At 35.8% G+C, this 18,875-nt stretch overlaps 1 protein-coding gene across 1 annotated transcript in view; it reads right to left on the reverse strand.

The window, feature by feature from the left end:
- Positions 1–432: 432 nt before the first annotated feature.
- The window catches only part of EXO1 (exonuclease 1), a 32,595-nt gene continuing 14,152 nt past the window's right edge, over positions 433–18,875 (reverse strand). Inside the window, exons 9-14 of the mRNA XM_069064476.1 lie at positions 16,267–16,486; positions 13,224–13,470; positions 10,380–10,962; positions 7,453–7,557; positions 2,119–2,312; positions 433–690 (exon numbers count right to left, since the gene is read on the reverse strand). Coding sequence (XP_068920577.1) covers positions 543–690; positions 2,119–2,312; positions 7,453–7,557; positions 10,380–10,962; positions 13,224–13,470; positions 16,267–16,486 — 1,497 coding nt within the window. The 3' untranslated portion in view covers positions 433–542. The remainder of the gene's footprint in view (positions 691–2,118; positions 2,313–7,452; positions 7,558–10,379; positions 10,963–13,223; positions 13,471–16,266; positions 16,487–18,875) is intronic.

Genomic DNA, 18,875 nt, shown 5'->3' on the forward strand with positions numbered 1-18,875 from the left:
ATTGCATTAAAAAAAAAAAATGAAGTGGGGTGGTGAGGTGGCGAAGTGAATAGAGCACCAGCTCTGGAGGAGGACCTGAGTTCAAATTTGACCTCAGACACTTGACACACTTACTAGCCCTATGACCTAGGGCAAGTCACTTAACCCCAAATTGCCCAAACTTTCCCCTCTAAAAAAAAAAAAGAAAAACTGAAGTCTATTTTTAAAAATGTATCAAGGAAAGGTTTCAAATATCGCTCTAAGTAATAATTTCCAAACCATCATTACCCCCAAATACAGACATACCTCCAAGAGCAGATTTTTAAAGTTGTAAGGATTTGGTTTTGAAAACTTTTTTTTTTAATTTGTTAAAGTATAAAGTTATTCTATGAGGTAGCTTCCCTCCCCCCCCATACAAATTCAGACAAAGGGCATGATTATATACAAAATGTACATTTTTAACCTGGTACAGGTCCATTTTATTGTATATTAGTTTCCCTGTTCTCATACCAGGCAGCTTCAATACATTAAGGTTTCACAGCATACAAGAGCCAAACAGCAGTCTATATTGATTGGAATATCGCTCTCTGAACATGACTACATTCAGGTTTATTAAATATATCCTCTTCTGTTTCTGGAGTAAGCTGGAGATTATCTTTGACTGGAGAAAGTGGGTCTGGCTTCTTACAGGAAGGAAGCTTTTCAGAATTTCTGCAAAATACAAGAATATAATCATGACAATGTGCATTTAGATTTTGAAGAGAGGAGGGTAATTGATGACTTTAAAAAGATATTGATCAGTTGGAAAAATTAAGGGATACAAATTGGATAAAACTAATTTTCCACTCATATCCATGAATTGTACTTTTTATTCCTTCTGATTCACTGGTAGAATACTCCTCATTGTGAACCTACAAATTTAGTCTGCTTCTCCGAGCCTGCCTTCCAATTCAGGTTCCTTGGGAAATAGGTCACACTATCTAGCACAGAATGGCAGGGATAAGTAAGGAGCTTTTGGTTCTCTTTCTGTTGAAGAACTTATTTAAATACTACCATGAATCTTGCTTTGGTCTACCTGTTTAGGCATTATTTTTTTTACCCTCTGTCATTCTTTGTGTGGGTTTCTCTGAGAACTACATTCACTAGAGGAAGAACACATGGATGGTAGGGAGAAGGACTGGACCTGGGATAGGGAACTCCTGGTTGAGGAAGTACTTAACAGCCAGTGCAGGTCAGCACCTTCTCTGTAATTTATAGTCTCAGAGTTGTATAGACTTGAACTGAGAAGTTAAGTGCCCCGGCCAGTATGTGCCTTAGGCAAAACTAGGTCTTCTTGGTTCTGAGGTGAGCTCTGTATATCACACTGCCTCTCAAATACATGCTAAAACACACAATTTCAGAATGAAGGTAGCAAATTATTTTCATGTTAAGTCTATACATGCTCAGCATCAGAAAGATGTTCTTCTAAAATATTAGAAAAAGGTTTATATATGCCAATCCAGTGTTAGATTCCATAAAATGTGAGGTGAAATGGAAGGTAATTATTAATGAATTTTTTTTGAGTCACAGCAATAAGAAAGAAATATAATTTTATATTTCCATAGTACTTTCCCTTTCTAGGTGTTTTCACATTTCTGTGTGTCTGGCTCTTTGTGAGCCCATTTTTGGGGTTTTCTTGGCAAAGATACTAGAGTAGTTTGTCATTTCCTTCTGCAGCTCATTTTATAGATGAAGAACTGAGGCAAACAGGGTTAAGTAACTTGCCCAGGGTCACACACCTAGGAAGTATCTGAGGCCAAATTTGAACTCAGGGAAATAAGTCCTCTTGACTTGAGGCCTGGCACTCTATTCACTTTGCCACGTAGCTGCACCATAAGAAAGGTAAGAGAAGCATTAATTATATTGTGCCCTAGTTTTCATCTGTTCTATAAAGGCTATACATGATCTGCAAAAGTCTGAAAAGAGCAAGGATAAAGAGTCAAGCTTCTGATGGCGATCTTTACCTAAATGGTAGCGCCACTATAGAAGCTGAGTTTGTATCCCTCCCAGATACTTCCTATAAAAACTAAGAAAAATAAAGTTCCTTAATAACAAAATGAAGGGGACAAAATACTGTCAAAGGTTAAAAGATATACTTACTTCTTAAATTCAAAATTTTTCCAGAGTTCATTGATTTTGATCTGTAATCCTGGCTTATTTTCAGCATTGTGATGATTTTTCTTTTGTGCACTTATGAGTTTTTTGCTCAGTCCACTGACTTTGGCTGGGACTTGTGGCTTGATCTTATTTGTATTAAGAGATCCCAGTGAATTGGATTTAGAGAGCCCAAGAACCTATAGTTTTAAATGACACAATATTAGGAATAGCTCCTTCCTAAGTCTATTAACTATTTTCAACCTATTTCATACTATACTTCACAGGCTATCTTAGAGACAAAATGTATCTCACAATCTATGTGCAAAGCCCCCACAATTGTTTATAAGTCCTACTGAGGTCAAGTTAGTATTTTAAATAGTTTTATTTTAAATGGACATTCTAATGATTCATTTTACTTGACTACAAATTTTAAAAGGCAGCATTCATTAGGTCTTTGGAAATTTCCTAACAAACTGGATTTCAAATTATATTTTGAGATGGAGACAAAAAAATAATACAGTAGGCCTCTCCAGAAAGAGTAACTTAACAAACACAAGATGTCACTGTTCTCTCAGGAAAGGAGTGCTTCAATGTTAGGACTTCAGTATTTGCATTTATATAATATTTTGCTAAAAAATAAATCCATCAAAGTTAAAAATAATCATCACTACTATCAAGCATTTACTTAGAACCTACATAAAATGTTATGTTAGGAGAGACAAAGAGGCATAAAATAGGATCTTTGCCTTTGAGGATTTATTCAAACTGTGGAAAACAGGATACATACAAACATAAAAATAAAGAGCATGTTTTGCCTGGTATTGACAATGCAAAATAGCAGTACAGACAAGAGATGCTTAAATTCAGAGGAAAGAGAGCTTATATCTAAAGGCTGGGCAGTCAGGGAAGAAGTAAGTTTAAGCTTACTTAAGCTGGGCTTTGAGAAAATAACAAGACAAGACAGACAAGAAATGAAGAGATGACCTTTCAGACAAGAACAGAATGAGTAAAAATTGAGAAGTGGGAATATAAAGCATGCCTGAAGAACAATAAGTAAACAAACCTGACCAAAGCAGAAAATAGTAAAAAGAAAGAGAGGTAGATAGAATTGTGGAAGGTCTTTGAGAGAAATTATTATTAATAACCAATTATGGGGGAGATCCAGGCTTTTTTACCTGTCCTCTTTCTTTGTTCCAAGCCCAGTCTTTTTTTTAAATTGTCCAATTCATTTTTTTCCTTTTTTTTAAATTAATTTTTAGTTTTCAAAATTCATTTCCACAAGATTTTGAGTTCCAAATTTCCTCTCCATCTCTCCCCTCCCTGCTACCTGGAGATGGCGTGCATTATGATTACCCCTTCCCCCAGTCTGCCCACCCTTCTATCACCCCCCTTCCCCCTTACTTTCTTGTAGAACAAGATAGATTTCTATATCCCATTGCCTGTATACCTTATTTCCCAGTTGCAAGTAAACTCATTTTTAACATTTGTTTTTAAAACTTTGAGTTCCAAATTCTTTTCCTTCTTCCCTCCCCACTCACCCTCAGTGAGAAGGCAAGCAATTCAATATAGGTTATATATGTATAATTATGCAGAACACTTGCAGAATGATCATGTTGTGAAAGACTAACTCTATTTCCCTCCATCCAATCCCCCCCACTTATTCTATTTTCTCCTTCTTCTCCTGCCCCTTTTCAAGTGTTTACTTTTTACTATTCCCTCCTCCAATCTGCCTTCCCTTCTATCATTCCCCCTTCTCCCCTTTAGTGTAAGATAACTGAGTGAGTGTGTATGTTATTCCCTCCTTAAGTCAAATCTGATGACAGTAAGGTTCACTCATCCCTCTTCCCTCCATTGCGAAACCTTTTTCTTGTCTTTTTTGTGATAATTTACCCCCATTCTATCTCTCCCTTTCTCCTTCTTCCAATGTATTCTTCTCACTTCTTAAATTTTATTTTTTAGATATCATCCCTTCATACTCATATCTGTTTTTCCTCCAACTAGCCTAATACTGAGAAAGGTCCCATAAGGCACAAACGTCTTCCCGCGTAGGAATGCAAACGCTTCTGCTTAATAAGTCCCTTAGGGCTTCTCCTTCCTGTTTACCTTTTCATGGTTCTCTGGAGTATTCTATTTGAAAGTCAAATTTTCGTTTTCAGCTCTAGTCTTTTCATCAGGAATGTTTGAAAAGGCCTCTATTTCACTGAATATCCATTTTTCCCTTGAAGTATTATACTCAGTTTTGTTGGGTAGATGATTCTTGGTTTTAATCCTAGCTCCTCTGACTTCCAGAACAACACATTCAAAGCCCTTCGATTAATGTAAAAGCTGCTAGATCTTTTGTTATCCTGATTGTATTTCCACAATACTCAAATTGTTTCTTTCTGGCCGCTTGCAATATTTTCTCCTTGACCTGGGAACTCTGGAATTTGGCTACCATTTGGGATCTCTTTCAAGAAGCAATTGGTAGGGGCGGCCAGGTGGCTCAGCGAGTAAGAGCACCGGTTCCAGTGTCAGGACGACCTGGAGATCAAATCCCGGGCTCAGACACTCAGCACCACACCCAGAAATAACTGGCTGTGTAACCTTGAGCAAGTTACTTAACCCCGATTGCTTTAAAAAAAAAAAAGAAGTCATTGGTAGATTCTTTCCATTTCTATTTTACCCTCTGGTTCTAGAATATCAGGGTAGGTTTTTTTGATAATTTCTTGAAAGATGTCTAAGCTCTTTTTTTGATCTATTTTCCAGAGCAGAGGTTTTTACAATGAGATATTTCACATTGTCTCCTATTTTTTTCATTCTTTTGGCTGTCATAATTTCTTGATTTCTCATAAAATCATTAGCTTCCATTTGTATCATCCTAATTTTGAAGGAATTATTTTCTTCAGTGAGCTTTTGGATTTCCTTTTCCAATAGCTCAATTCCACTTTTTAAGGCATTCTCCTCATTGGCTTTTTGGACCTCTTTTGCCATTTGGGTTAGTCTATTCTTTAAGCTGTTATTTTCTTCAGTATTTTTTGGGGTCTCCTTTAACAAACTCTTGACCCATTTTCCATCACTCTCATTTTTCTTCCCAGTTTTTCCTCTACTTCTCTTACTTGATTTTCAAAATCCTTTTTGAGCTCTTCCATGGCCCGTGACCAATTCATCTTTCTTGGAGGCTTTGGATGAAGGAGTTTTGACTTTGTCTTCTTCTGGTTGCATGTTTTGATCTTCTTTGTCATCAAAGTAAGATTGTATAGTCTGAGTTTTTTTACACTGTTTGATCATCTTCCCAATCAAATACTTAACTTTCTAATTCTAACTCTTTGCCAAGGTAGGACTCTGGTTCCAGTGGGGGTGGGTGTACTGTCCAAAGCTTCAGAAGCTTTGTATTAGTTGCTCGATGCCCCACCATCCCCACCATCCATGGGCCCAGAGCTCTGGAAGCATCCACTGCTTGCTGCTGCCACCAACACCATCTCAAGCACCCTGGGGCTGGGGCCAGACCACACTCCCCTTTCACCAAGGTCCCACAGTTTTCCCATTGACCTTCTATGCTGTCTGGGGCATTTGTGGTTTGAGAAGTTTGGAAACTGCTATAGCTGCCATGATTCAGTCCCCTGAGACCTGCTCCAGCCCTGTCTGTGCTGGCGCAGCCCACACCAGACTGCACTCTGCTCCCAGTCCAGCATGATAAAACCTTCCTGTCCACCTTCCAGGCTGTCTTGGGCTGGAGATTTGTTTTGTCTATCATTTTGTGGGTTCTGCAGCTCTAGAGTTTGTTTACAGTTATTTTTTTAACAGGTATTTGGATGGGTTTGGGGGAGATCTCAAAAGCAAGCCCCTGCTTTTACTCCACCATCTTGGCTCTGCCCCCCAAAGCCCAGCCTTTGAAGGACATCGATGACCTCTGCCAAAAATCTACTCCCCTAGACCATCTTATATAGGTGAATTCCTAACCACTATAAGTTCTACTCAAGTTTAGGTATGGATAAATTCTTGATTAAACTGCCCAAGGCTGGAGGTGATTCAGAAAAAAATGATCAAAGTCACATCCCCCAGCCCTACATTAGAAAAGGTCTATCTCTCATTATTATATTCAATCTCTCTCATTATTTGTTAACCAATCAGAGTTGACTGCCACCCTCAGGGACAACCACTGTCCAAGTGCATATAAGTGGTGAACGGGTTCCATGAAGAGTCTCTGCCATTCAAGAATATCACTGACCCTTTTTATTAATACTATGTTAGCACTATTAATAAAATTATTAATTACCCACAAATTATGTCTTTTGAACTTTGTAGATGTAAAATCTTGAATACACAGATTGGTGTTAACTGTATCCCCTGGTGGATTGATCTGGAGCCCAGTTTCAGAGCATTTGGGCAAGAAGAGAATAAAAGTAGTTTTTTTGGATTTTGGTGGGGAGCTCATGAAAGCTAAGGGCACCTCTTTGTAGACCTTTTTTTAACTTCTTGCTAGCAGTTTTTATTTCTTTTTATCTTTCTGAATTGCATTTTAACTTCATGGAGAAGTGCTTATACCTGAGGGTATGGTATTACAATATGATTTTAATAAAAAGACTGTTTGAACCCTTGGGTTCTGGCTGATAAATTGTACCAGATATAAATTAAGAGACTGGATTAGAGGGATGGGGAGGGGTTCTTTCAAAGAAAGAAAAGGAAGCAGACTCCAAGGTTTTGAGACTCCTGACTGGGAAAATGTGATATTTGAAAAATAGAAAATTTTTTTGGGATGGGGGAATCTGATTTTATGGGAAAGATAATGAGTTTGGTTTTAAACATGCTAAGTTGTAGAGAAATTCAGGATCGAAACTCAGGAAATAGGTCAGAGCCACGGTAGATGTGAGAGCAAGTCACATGGTGTTAATAGTCTAAGGAAGTAGTGTCATACTTAAATAGAAATGGGATAGTACATAAGGATCCCGGCAGGTCACACAATGATTTGGAAAACCAAACGTTAACATTATATATGTTCTATTGTAATTTTATTTATTTTGTTAATGTTTCCTAATTACATTTTAATCTGGTTCCCAGCAATACTTGGGAGTTCTGCAGGTCTAGCGTTTGACATTTCTGGTCTAAGCCATTAGTGTTGAAGCCATGATCTCTAACTAGAAAAAGAGTATACAGACAGCATACAGCAAGGTTACATCTGAATATTAAAAAGATGTGTTAAATTTTCATTAAGTGAAAACCTAAAGAACTACTTTACCTTATTAAATGATTAACATTGACAAGCTGATACCAATTCCAATTGCTCTTTTCTTAGCCTTTCAAGGCCTCGGTTATTCAATACCACAGGAATCTGGATAAGATGAATAAAAAGCAACTTACCTTGTTCCCCAGTGTTGAGTCTTTTCTTTTTGCAAATAAAGACAAATGTAGATGAGAGCTCTGTGACCTCTGATTATCAGATGGCCTGGAATTAGAGTCAGATTCCTTTAAAAAAAAAAATCATTTTTAGTGTAGTATTTTGATGGATGAGCAATCAGTCAATAAATATTTGTTAAGCACCTACTATGTGCCAGCCACTGTACTTAGCACTGGGAATACAAAAAGAGGAAAAAGACAGTCCTTACTCAAGGAACTCAAAAACAGCATGATTTGAGTAATTAATATAACTATAAATGTGAATAATCTTATGTAACCATTAATTATTTGCATGAAATTTCCTAAGAAAAGCTATAAAAGAAACAATAGAGGAGAAAAAATATTTGAAAGAAAAAAAGATGATGTTCTCTAGTGATTTCATTTAAAGAAATGGAAGAAGTCTTAGATGGAGAGAAGTATATTATAAATCCTAACAGCATATTTTCTTTATGATATAAAAGCTCTCCTGTGCAATTCTGATGTTAGTTCTATTTCAACAGACTGCTAAAATGCCTACTCAGAACAATATTGCCTTCTGTATTACTGCTGCTTTGTTACAACCTGGCTAGCAGTTTTCATAAATAATCAAACTTGCAAAATTGAACTACTTTGCCTGTTTGTCATGTTACCAGACAAAAGAAAATACAAGTATTTATCTATGGCAAATATATAGAAATGTTTTCACAAAGAGTCCTAAAATATTTCCCAAAACAAAAAAAAGGTACTGAAATTTCACTAAATTTCTCCTAGTTTTACAGCTTGGTTCTTACGGAAGCCCTGTCTATCCTTACCTTTGTTCTCTGGGCACACATCAATTTTCATAACACTTTGCATTATGTCATATACTAAAAAAACAAACAAAAATGAAAATCTAAATTCTCCTAATAGAGCAACACAATTCACTGCCAAAGAAAACTCTTACCAACAGAAGTAACAGCAAGGAAAGCTATACCATTCTTGTCCCAATAATATCATCAGAAGAATTAGAGATAAAGATAAATTAAACATTTAAAAAAGAAAGGATGGGAATAAATTTCATGCTAGTGAAATGTATCACCTTCCTTAAGCTGGAAAAGATAAGAAGGTGAGCTCTTTGAAGGCAGAAAGGTTTTTATGCCTTTTTTTTTTTTTGTGCTTAGTAGTGTCTAGCACATATCTGAGATATATAAGGAACTGATTAAAATTTTATAAGACTAATAGCCATTCCTGAAATAGTCAAAGGACATATGAACAGGCAGTTTTCAAAGAAGAAATCTATGCTATCAACATTCATGAAAGAATGCACTGAGTCATCAATGGCTAGAAATATGCAATTTATTTAATTTTGAGTCTACCACACATCTATCAGAATGGTAAAAATGCCAAAATGCCAAATGATGGTGGTGCTGTGGGAAAAGAGGTACATTAGTACAGTGTTGGTAGAACTGTGAACTGATCCAGTCATTCTGAATAGCAATTTGGGACTATAGCCAGCTACACAGACTATAACATTAGTAGGTCTATAGATCAAAGAAATCAAAAGTAAGTTAAAAAGGATCTAAATGTAAAAAAAAAAATTAGAGGGATTTTTTTTTTGTCAGTAGTCCCAAATTGCAAACTAAGGAGCTAATTTCCTATTGGAGAATGGTTAAACAAATTGACTTGAGAACTCTGATCAATGCCATGATATCCAAAAGAATGAAGATAAAATGTAAAATGTGCCTCTCATCTTCTGACAGAGAGGTGATGAACTTAAAATACAGAAATCATGAATTTTTGGATAAGACTGATATGAAATTTGTTTGGCAGAACTATAAAGCTATGTACTCTGGACTTTGCTTTCTAAAAATCTGCTCAATGCAGGAAACCATGAGGTACAGATTAACAAAAACTTTTTAATTGAAAGTGAAAATAACAGACCATTAAAAAAAGAAAACTTCACAAAGACAACATGGAGACAACAAATACTTATGGGCCATGTAAATTAATGAAATTTAGGCTGAGTATAGTTTTAACATTAGGTTTACTTTACTGAATTTTAATTAGCTGAGAAATGGCAATTGACTGATGTATGGGAACTAAATTAGAGTATTTATTAACAAAAAACTCTCTTCTTACTCATTTCATATAGAAGCATATTGTATCATGGAAGCAAAAAAATGGACTAAGTTACCTCAATTCAATTTTGAAAAAAAAAAACGTGTAAAGCACTCTACACTACTCTATACCCTCTGTTTATATAATTACCAGGAATGAGACACTGATAAGCCTAACTGGAAACTGTACCTTACGAACATACAGACATTCACAAACACACACATGCATATGTATGTACACAAACACCCACCTCCCACACCCACAAGAAAGAAAAGAAAAATGACCTGAACTACATTTGTTCTTTCAGAGAAGGATTATAAAGAAGACAAGTGGGTGAAAATAAATTTTAAAGTTCTGGCAGCCACAAAAGATAATATAAAATTATCAGTGTCACACTCTGGAATATCAAATGCTAACTAAATATGCATCCATCCACATACAATAATCTTCCAACAAAAAATTCACACACAGATTAGTATCCAATGATTACATAATTCTGGAAACTAATAAGCAGTTAAAATAGGAAAGCACACACTGGTCTAGGAGGAATACTTTAACTGAATTATAATTTCATCCACATAGATACTCCATTTACCAATGGGGATCACAAACCACCCACACCATATCCTAATCCTATGATTCTTAGTCAATCTTTCCATAGAATAGACATATTTGTATTAAGAAATGTTCTGTCTTTCACAGAATCATACAAAGAAAGTCATAAGAAAGCTATGAGAGAAATAAATGTTCGTAGACAATGAAATCATATTCTGTCGTGGATCAAAATTAAAAGAAAGCTTTATTAAATGACATACCTCTGAATCAGAATCCTTGCTTGATAACTGAGAGAGCCTTGAGGAATCCAAACTGTTCTGTGATAGTTCCAAGCTTTCCTGAGATGGTGAAGAACATCCCATTTCAGGAATGGGACATGTTTCACCATCTGAAACATTACTATTTTCAAGAGACAAATTGGACATTTCATTATTATTCTTAATCGAAGGGGTTGAGGGTTCACTCCTTCTTGCAAACTGCTGCAAAACTCCACTTGGAGATGGGCTTGGAGTCCTTGAAAAATCCCGAAGATCTCCTGACCAACTGAAGCAACTTCTTAGTGTTCCTAAGGTGGGTGGTGAGAATGTCCTTGTGAAGTTATTCTCAGAAGATTGAGAATCATGATCAGATGCTTCATTTAGATTATCCATATTCTGAGCTACATTTGTATCATTTAGATTATCCATATTCTGAGCTACATTTGTATCAGCAGGCTTCTGGCTATCCATATCATCTGATTCATTTCGTTCAGTCTGTATGTCTAAGACTGTAGTTTCACACAAAAGTTGGTCGCTTCCGTTTTTTTCAGTGACGCCAGTTGCATCCACAGAATTACAGAAGAACCTAAAAGATTAGAAAAATGAGATCCAGCTAATTGCAGTTTCTTCTGAACAGATAGCAAAACTCATCGTACTTATTAGTCCTAGGAAACAACAGCAATGGTGATTATGAGTCACATTCAAAGTTTGAACTTTGATTCTTCTAATTTAAATAGTTCTAGGAAGTAATAATATTTTTTTGTCTATTTGAATGTTATATTTTTAGAACACAGATATAGAGTTGGGCAGAACCAAACAACCCAGTCCAACCCTTCATTTTACAAATACGGCAATTAAGGTCAGAGAGATTAAATGAATTTGTTCACAGTTAACAGCAGTATTAAGTATCTGAGATTAGATCAGAATTAGAATTCAGGGCCTCTGAATCCAGAGTCAGTGTTTTTTCCCTGTACCATGCCAATATCTCACTGTGGCATGAAGACAACTCTAGGAGTTATTTCAGGGGAATTTAGGTTCTAGCAGGTTCTAGAAAGATTGAAAGGGACTGAGGAAATGCCAGTTGTCTTATAAGATCAGCCTACCCAAGTTCTGAAGGTTGGCAATGAACTGATGAATTCTGAGCACTACATCAATTCATTGAAGACTAAGCCTTTGAAGTGATTATTTCTACTGATGAGGGGGGCACCTACAATCATAAAATCAAGGACCTTCTGCAATGAAATATATTTTAGAGATGGAAAAAAATAAAACGAGTCACTACTCACACATAATCATTTGAGAAGAGGGGTGGCTTGGTGAAAGGATTGTGGAACTTGGGAGTCAGAAGAAATGGGTTCAGATCCTAGTTGATACTTGATCTATGTGACCAGAAACAAATCATTTAACCTCTTTAAACCTTTGTTTCCTCATTTGTAAAATGGGAATAATACTAGGTTCACTGCTTACATGACTGGGTTGTGAAATAATTGTTGTTGGTGGTGTTCTTATATCACGAGGCAACTATATAAATTTGCCTGGTGTATTTTGCCTACTTCCAATGAATAAAACAGATGTCCTTTATCTTATCCTATACAAAATGGATCTTTTTTTTTTTACTCCCAAGTAGAAGATAAGAATTACCACAGCACCTGGAACACGGCAAGAACTTAATAAATTCTCTCTGTACCCTCCAATGATTAGCCCAGCACTTTGCAGGTAGTTGTTCACATAAGTATCTGTTGCTATCACTAGGAGCAGAAAGACTCTCCAGAGGTCATCCAGTCAATCTGTATTTGATGAAAAATACTGTCTACAATGCCTTCAATATGTGGTCAACAAGCCTATGTTGAGGGCAGCCCACTTCATTCTTAGACAACTCTAAGTGACCACAGTTTTTCCTTACATTAAGCACAAATTTCTTTGAAATTTTTACCCTAAAAATTCTACTTCTACTCTCAGGGGTCAAACACAAGTCTGATCCATATTTCACATGACAATGTTTTAAATATTTGTAGACAGATGTCACATGCCTCCCACCTCCCCTAATTCTTCTTAGCTTCTCCCAGATAAGTATATCTAGTTCTTTGATTCAATCCTTACCTTGCACAATCTCTAGGCCCTTCATCATCCTGGTTGCCCTCCTATGCATATTTTCTAGCAATGTTCTAAAATGTGGCATCTAGAACTAAATAAATATAATATTGCTCAGTAAATCCCTGTGGCTTCCAATACCTTTAGCAGAAAATATACCTTCTAGCATTTAAAGTTCTTCACAATCTGGCCCCTTCTGACCTCACTAATCTACTCGTACTTTACTCCTCTCTCAGAACTTTACCGTCTAGTCATACTGTCCTATTTACTGTTCTCATATATGAGACTTTTTCTTGTCTCTGTCCACATCTTTGCAGTGACTGTGCTACATGCCAGGAATGCTCTATAATCTCAGCTTCACTTCTTAAAATCCCTAAGTTCCTTAAAGATTCAGTTTATGTATCACATACTACAAAAGAACTTTCATAATTACCTGTTCCATGAATCCTTATTCATTCATGTGTTCAGTCCGTGTTCATTATTTCCCATTTATCTCTTATATAGCTTGTCTCTAGAATTTTTTCATGTTCTTCCCTTCTCCACCATTAAAATGTGAGGTTCCACCCCACTCTTTTTGGCCTTTCTTTAATATGCAAGCTGTAAGTGATTTGGGGACAAGAGTCCATTTTATCTTTGTCCTTGTATCCCTAACTATTAGCACGGTGGGTGGCACACAGGAGGCATTTAATTAATGCTTGTTAAGTGATTATCAGAGTGGAGTTAAAAAGGTAATTGATTCTGTAAATATGATCATACCTGCTTCTAGTCCCTGGAACCACAATTGCACCACTTTCTTCGTTTTTCTTCTGCAAAAAGGATGCAAATTTGTTTCTCACTTTAGGCTGAGTTTTCAAGGTTTCTTTACAGGAAATGGCACGTCCTGTGTCAGGGATGAATGCTTCAGAAAACTTCTGTGGTTCATTATTTTCACAGTTCTCTTTCTTGGTTTTCTTAGTAATTGAAAATGAATACTGGGATAAAAGATCATCTTCTGATAGTTCCTCTAAATACAAACATAATTTGTACACTTGTTTAACTTAGAGCAAAAATATCCCATTGTAAAAATATGCTTATAGAGTGAATTTACTTAATTTTTTATTACCCACTTCTAGTGAGTAAGTTAAATGGATCACATAAAAAGTCGAAAGAGTTTTTGACTTTCACAAATGAGTAAATAAACATTTAATGCCTACTATTTCTACAATTACATAATGGATGACCCAAACCAAAAATCTGATACATAATTAATTCTGTACTATTTTAAAATTTTGAATGAATCCTTTAGGCACTCTGTTGGAAGCAACTTTCCACAAGCAAATATATGGCCCCACAGTAATGAGAAGTCCAAATAAAGAAAACACAAACATAAATGGTATGGTTTTCATAACAACAGCTTTGGATGCCATATGCTGTAGTTTAAGTATATTTCTTTGGAAAGTACATGGTATGATTACATCATGTAGTTACACCTCCAATTTCAAATCTATCCATTTCTCAGTATTTATTTGTATGGGCACTGACCTTGAATGAACAGTGACAAGATTAAAGACAGATATAAAGATAAGGCCATTGGCTTCAAAGAGCTTATATAGATTAATGGAGATGACGTGTATATAAAGACCTGTTATCTCAGTGAAGAGAGAGAATTAATGTCTTAAGACATACAAATAAAATTATGATGGGAAAAAGTGGTAGAGATTACTTCTAGCTGAGGCAGGGAAAAGATCAGAAAAGACTTTATAGAGGAGGTAGCATTTAAGCTGCACCATGGATCCTAGGTAGGATTTGGACAAAGTAGAGATAGGCAAGGTGGAAAAGAGAATTCTAGGCAGAGGGAACAGAGGAAACAAAGAAAAAAATTGTTAGGCTAGAAGCTATTACAGTTTTGCCTTCATATTCCCAGCATTTAGCATAGGGAATTAATAAATGCCTGTGGAATTTAATTGAATAGTTGGAAAGATAGGTAAAGGTTAAAACATGGGAGACCTTGAAGGACAAATTTAGACTTTTTTTCTGAAAACTCTGAGGAGTCAAATATTTTTTGAATAAAGAAGTAAAAAGGATCAGCACTGTGCTTTAGGAATATTAATTTGGCAAAAGAGATTAGGATGGACTAAAACATAGAAGCTAGACTGTGTAGTTAAAAGAGCATTAGATCTAGTGTCAGAAACCTAGGAGATCTTGAATGAGACACTAGCTGTGGGATCTTGGAATATCACTTAACTGTTCTGAGCTTCAGTTTCTTCATCTGTAAACTCTGACAGTTTGACTAGATAACTGCCAAAACCCTTCCGATCACTGATATTCTATGACTTAAAAAGATCATCTAAGGGATGCTTACAGTAGTCCAAGTTGCTGGGATAAGGGAACTTTAAACCACAACAGGGGTAATAGGAATACAAAGGAAGGAATGGATACATGAATGTGCAGAAGAGCAGAACTGGCAGGATTTGGTGACTGAAGAAACAAGTCAAAAATGTGTACATGAGGTTTGAAGCCTTTGAGAAACAGTTTGGAAAGGGGAAGAATTTAACATGTTGATAAGTAATTGTAATATGAAATCTGAGGAATTAGTGGAACATGTAATTAGTGCACATTACACAACTGGAAATGTATGAAGAAAAAAAGAGGAGCCATACGAGTCAGAAAGAATAATGAGATGTGGGGAAACCAGGTGAAAGTTCAGCATCAAGGAAGTTAAGGGAAGAGTTTCAGAAGAAAGGAAGTGTGGTCAACAGTGTAAAATATTGCTGAATTATCAAGGATGAGAACTGAGAAAATGCAACTGGATTTGGTGACAGGGTACTACCTTAAACAAAGTGTTTTCAAGTTAGCACTAGGGACAAAAACAAATAATGACAATAACTAAATCTCAGTTTTGTCCCTCACAGGAGACAGATAGCAGTTGGCCCAATGCAAAGAACACTGGACCTGGAGTTAGGAAGACCTGAGCTAAAATAGGACCTTAGACACTATCTGTGTGACCCCAGGCAAGTTACTTAACCTGTTACAAGTGTAAAATGGGGATAATTGTATCTAATTTTTACGGTTGTTGTGAGGATAAAGAGATATCTGTAAAGTGCTTTGCAAACTGTAAAATGCAATATAAATGGTAGTTCTTATTATAATTATATTCCACCCTCAAACAAGTGAAGGCTTTTTACATTTTTCTAATGGAAACCACATACAAAAGTTTTCTCTTCTCTTGTCATTTAGATCCTCTGGGGAAAGAGAATGAGGCAGGTTTTGAAGTTTTGATACTAAGAAAATGCCTGGCCTCTAGAATCAGTGAAAAGATGGACTAAGAATACATGAAGAACTCTACTCTCTCATTACAATTTCCCTTTATTCCTTACTTGTTCTAACAGTTTAACAAGCTCTGAAAGTTAGATTAAAAAGTGGGGAAAGGGTATGGGTATGACACACATCATCATTGCTATTTTAAAATATCTGAACATAGAGAGGGATTAGACATTGTTTAATTCTGTTAAGGAAAAATCAGAGCAAATATGTTTAAGTTACAAGAAGACTGATTCTGGCTCAATATAAGGAAAGGACTTACCAACAATTAGAGTCATCTATAAACGGAAAAGGCTATTTTGAAATAGTTCTTTAATACTGGCAATGTTCAAATGAAGACCAGATGACTCTATGGCAGGATAAATGTAGAGGAATGCTACTTTAGGTAGATGGTTGAATTGAGTGAATTTTAAGTTCTCTCCTAACCCGAAGATTCTATGACTTTAAAATGACTTACACTCTTTCTAGAAATGATGTTTCACAAAAGCAAAATACTCACCACTTCTTGGTCTTTTTATAAATAGCTTCTTCTTTGGAAGATTTAGTCCCTTGGTACTAATAATTCTCTCAGTGCCTGCAGTAGTATGTCTCTCCAGTAAAGGTGGAGTATCTGAAACAACATCTAATTTAGGTGTAGGGCAGTGGCTCCTATTCCAAATGCTATTCACATTCAGTGGCTTCTGATTAGATGTTTTGTCATTCCAACCTTGACTTCTTGGCTGGTGAGGTTAAAAAACAAAAAACAGGACACCCACATGAAAGGAAAAAGTCAACTTAATTTCTTCCTGTGATCAATATAAATTAACTACAAAGTATATAAATTTGATGAATTATCCTTGCAAAGAATAGCTGTTGAAGATACATCTGCCCTCTATTAACATTTACTACTTTGGCAGGCCTACACTTTCCATTAAATATCTTGTGTTCCTAGGTCTGTTTCTCTTCAAAGAAGTGTAACTGACCTTGATCGCTCATCTCTAAGAAATAAAGAACAGGTCTGCCCAAGATGGCAGTATAGAAAAAAACTTATCTTAAATGCTATTGCAAAAAGATGGTCTGAAAAGTTTTTTTTTTTAGATTTGAGGAATAATTTAGATAAAATATGAAATATAACAACATTTAAGCTGCTACTTAAATATTAAGTTGTTTGGAATAAATTTCAGAATATACCTACTCCATTCTTCTAAAAACTAACATCATAAAGCAACGTAAGTATTAGCTTTTCCTCTTCTAGAACTTGACTTAGGTTAAACAAATATTAGTTTAATTCTAAAATTGTTAATGCATGCTAAAAACAAAAGATTCTCTTAGGATAATACAGACATATTGTAAAAGAGAGGTCACCTTACTGGACCAGTCACTGGGTAAAAAGTAGGAGGATGACTTAGCACAATATGGTATCCCAAATACAGTCAGTAGGAGGACTGCATAGCATGATATAGTAGAAAGAGCACTGGGTGGGGGATTAGCAAGTTTGGAAATGAATTCCAGTTCAGTTACTAGAAGCAGTGTAGAGGACTAGCTAGAGTTCTGGTTTTGGAGTCAGGAAGATCTGGGTTTAAATCTCACCTCAGACACTTTATACAGGAAACTCTTCCCAATTCTCCTTAGTGCTAGTATTTTCCTTTGTTGATTATCTTCTCTTTTCCTTATATGTATCTTGTCTTCCCATTAGACTGTAAGCTCATCTGATGTCAGGGACTGTATTTTGTGTTTTTTTGTATCCCTAGCACTTAGCACAGGGCCTGACCTTTTTCCTTATTTAAAAATGGAGAGATCTGGATTTGATGGCTTCTAAAGTTCTTCTCAGCAAAAATCTAGAATCCTAAGACACTACTTTTTACCTGATGAGTAAGTAGTCACTTTCTTTCTCTGATTCTCAGTTTCCTCATGTATAAAGTTAGGGGTTGGGGCTAGATTATTTCTAAGAGATTTTTCAGTTCTAAATTTTATGACCCAGATTGTACAGGGGTTTTACTGACAAAAAATCGTTAAGCATTTATGACAAAAGATTAAAATGTAGAAAGATAAATCTTAACTGAGTTAGTGGCACTTAAATGATTGGAAGTATAAAAAGAATTAAATGGCTTGCTATATAAGTTCAGGGATTTTTTTTTTAGGTATCTATATAGGAAGAAGAAGAGGAAAAGTAGAATTCTGGACTTCTGAATACTTGTGGTTCTGATAAAACTACAATACCTGAAGATACCAGGTTACTTGATGTCCTTACAAATTTAACATTCTAAGCCCACAAAGGGGAGAAAAAGATACTTTGGGATTCTTAAGGCAAGAACAAATCTTAAGTAACTTTAAACCTCCTAAATGTCAACAGCAATATATAGAGTTGGAAAGGATTTTAAAGATCATCTAAACCAACCTCCTCATTTTGCAGGTGAGGCTGTCTGTTAAAAGCATTTATTAAGTGGCCACTATGTGCAAGACCCTGTGCTAAGTGCTAGGGATACAAAGAAACACAAAATACAGTCCCTGACATCAGATGAGCTTATAATCTAATGGGAAGACAAGATACATATAAGGAAAAGAGAAGATAATCAACAAAGGAAAATACTAGCACACTAAGGAGAATTGGGAAGAGTTTCCTGTATAAAGTGGAATTTTAGCTGGGACTTGAAAGAAGTCAGGGAAGGCAAGAGCCAGAGATGAGAAAGGAGAGTGAGGATATAAGTCATGAATAAATTAATTTATAGATCAAAGTAATATAGGTAGGAAACATCTTTTGAGAGTGAAAATAAGGTTGGTCAAGGGGACAGAAGTCAATCAACTACCATTTTTAAAGTATCTGTTATGCACCAGGAACTGTGCTAAGTACTCATTGGTCAGAGAGATAGGAGAAGAAAAAGCAAAGTATAAAGTTACAGAAGACAAAGGAAATTTCAAAAAGGAGTAGTTAGATCAAGAATATCAAATGTCACAAAAAAGTCAAGATTAAGAAAAAAAATCCAAAAAACTATGGTATAGCATAAACCCAAGTAAAAAATGATCTCAAAAACATCTTTGTTAAGGTATAACCACATGGTACCTTAAGGTTATTCTTTTCCTATGGACAATGTAACTTCTACAAAAACAAGATCTGACAAAGCAAACAAA

The sequence above is a fragment of the Petaurus breviceps genome, unplaced genomic scaffold (genome assembly GCF_028583685.1).
Source record: "Petaurus breviceps papuanus isolate PSGF00001 unplaced genomic scaffold, PetGlider_PUasm1.0 90633, whole genome shotgun sequence".
NCBI lineage: Eukaryota > Metazoa > Chordata > Mammalia > Diprotodontia > Petauridae > Petaurus > Petaurus breviceps.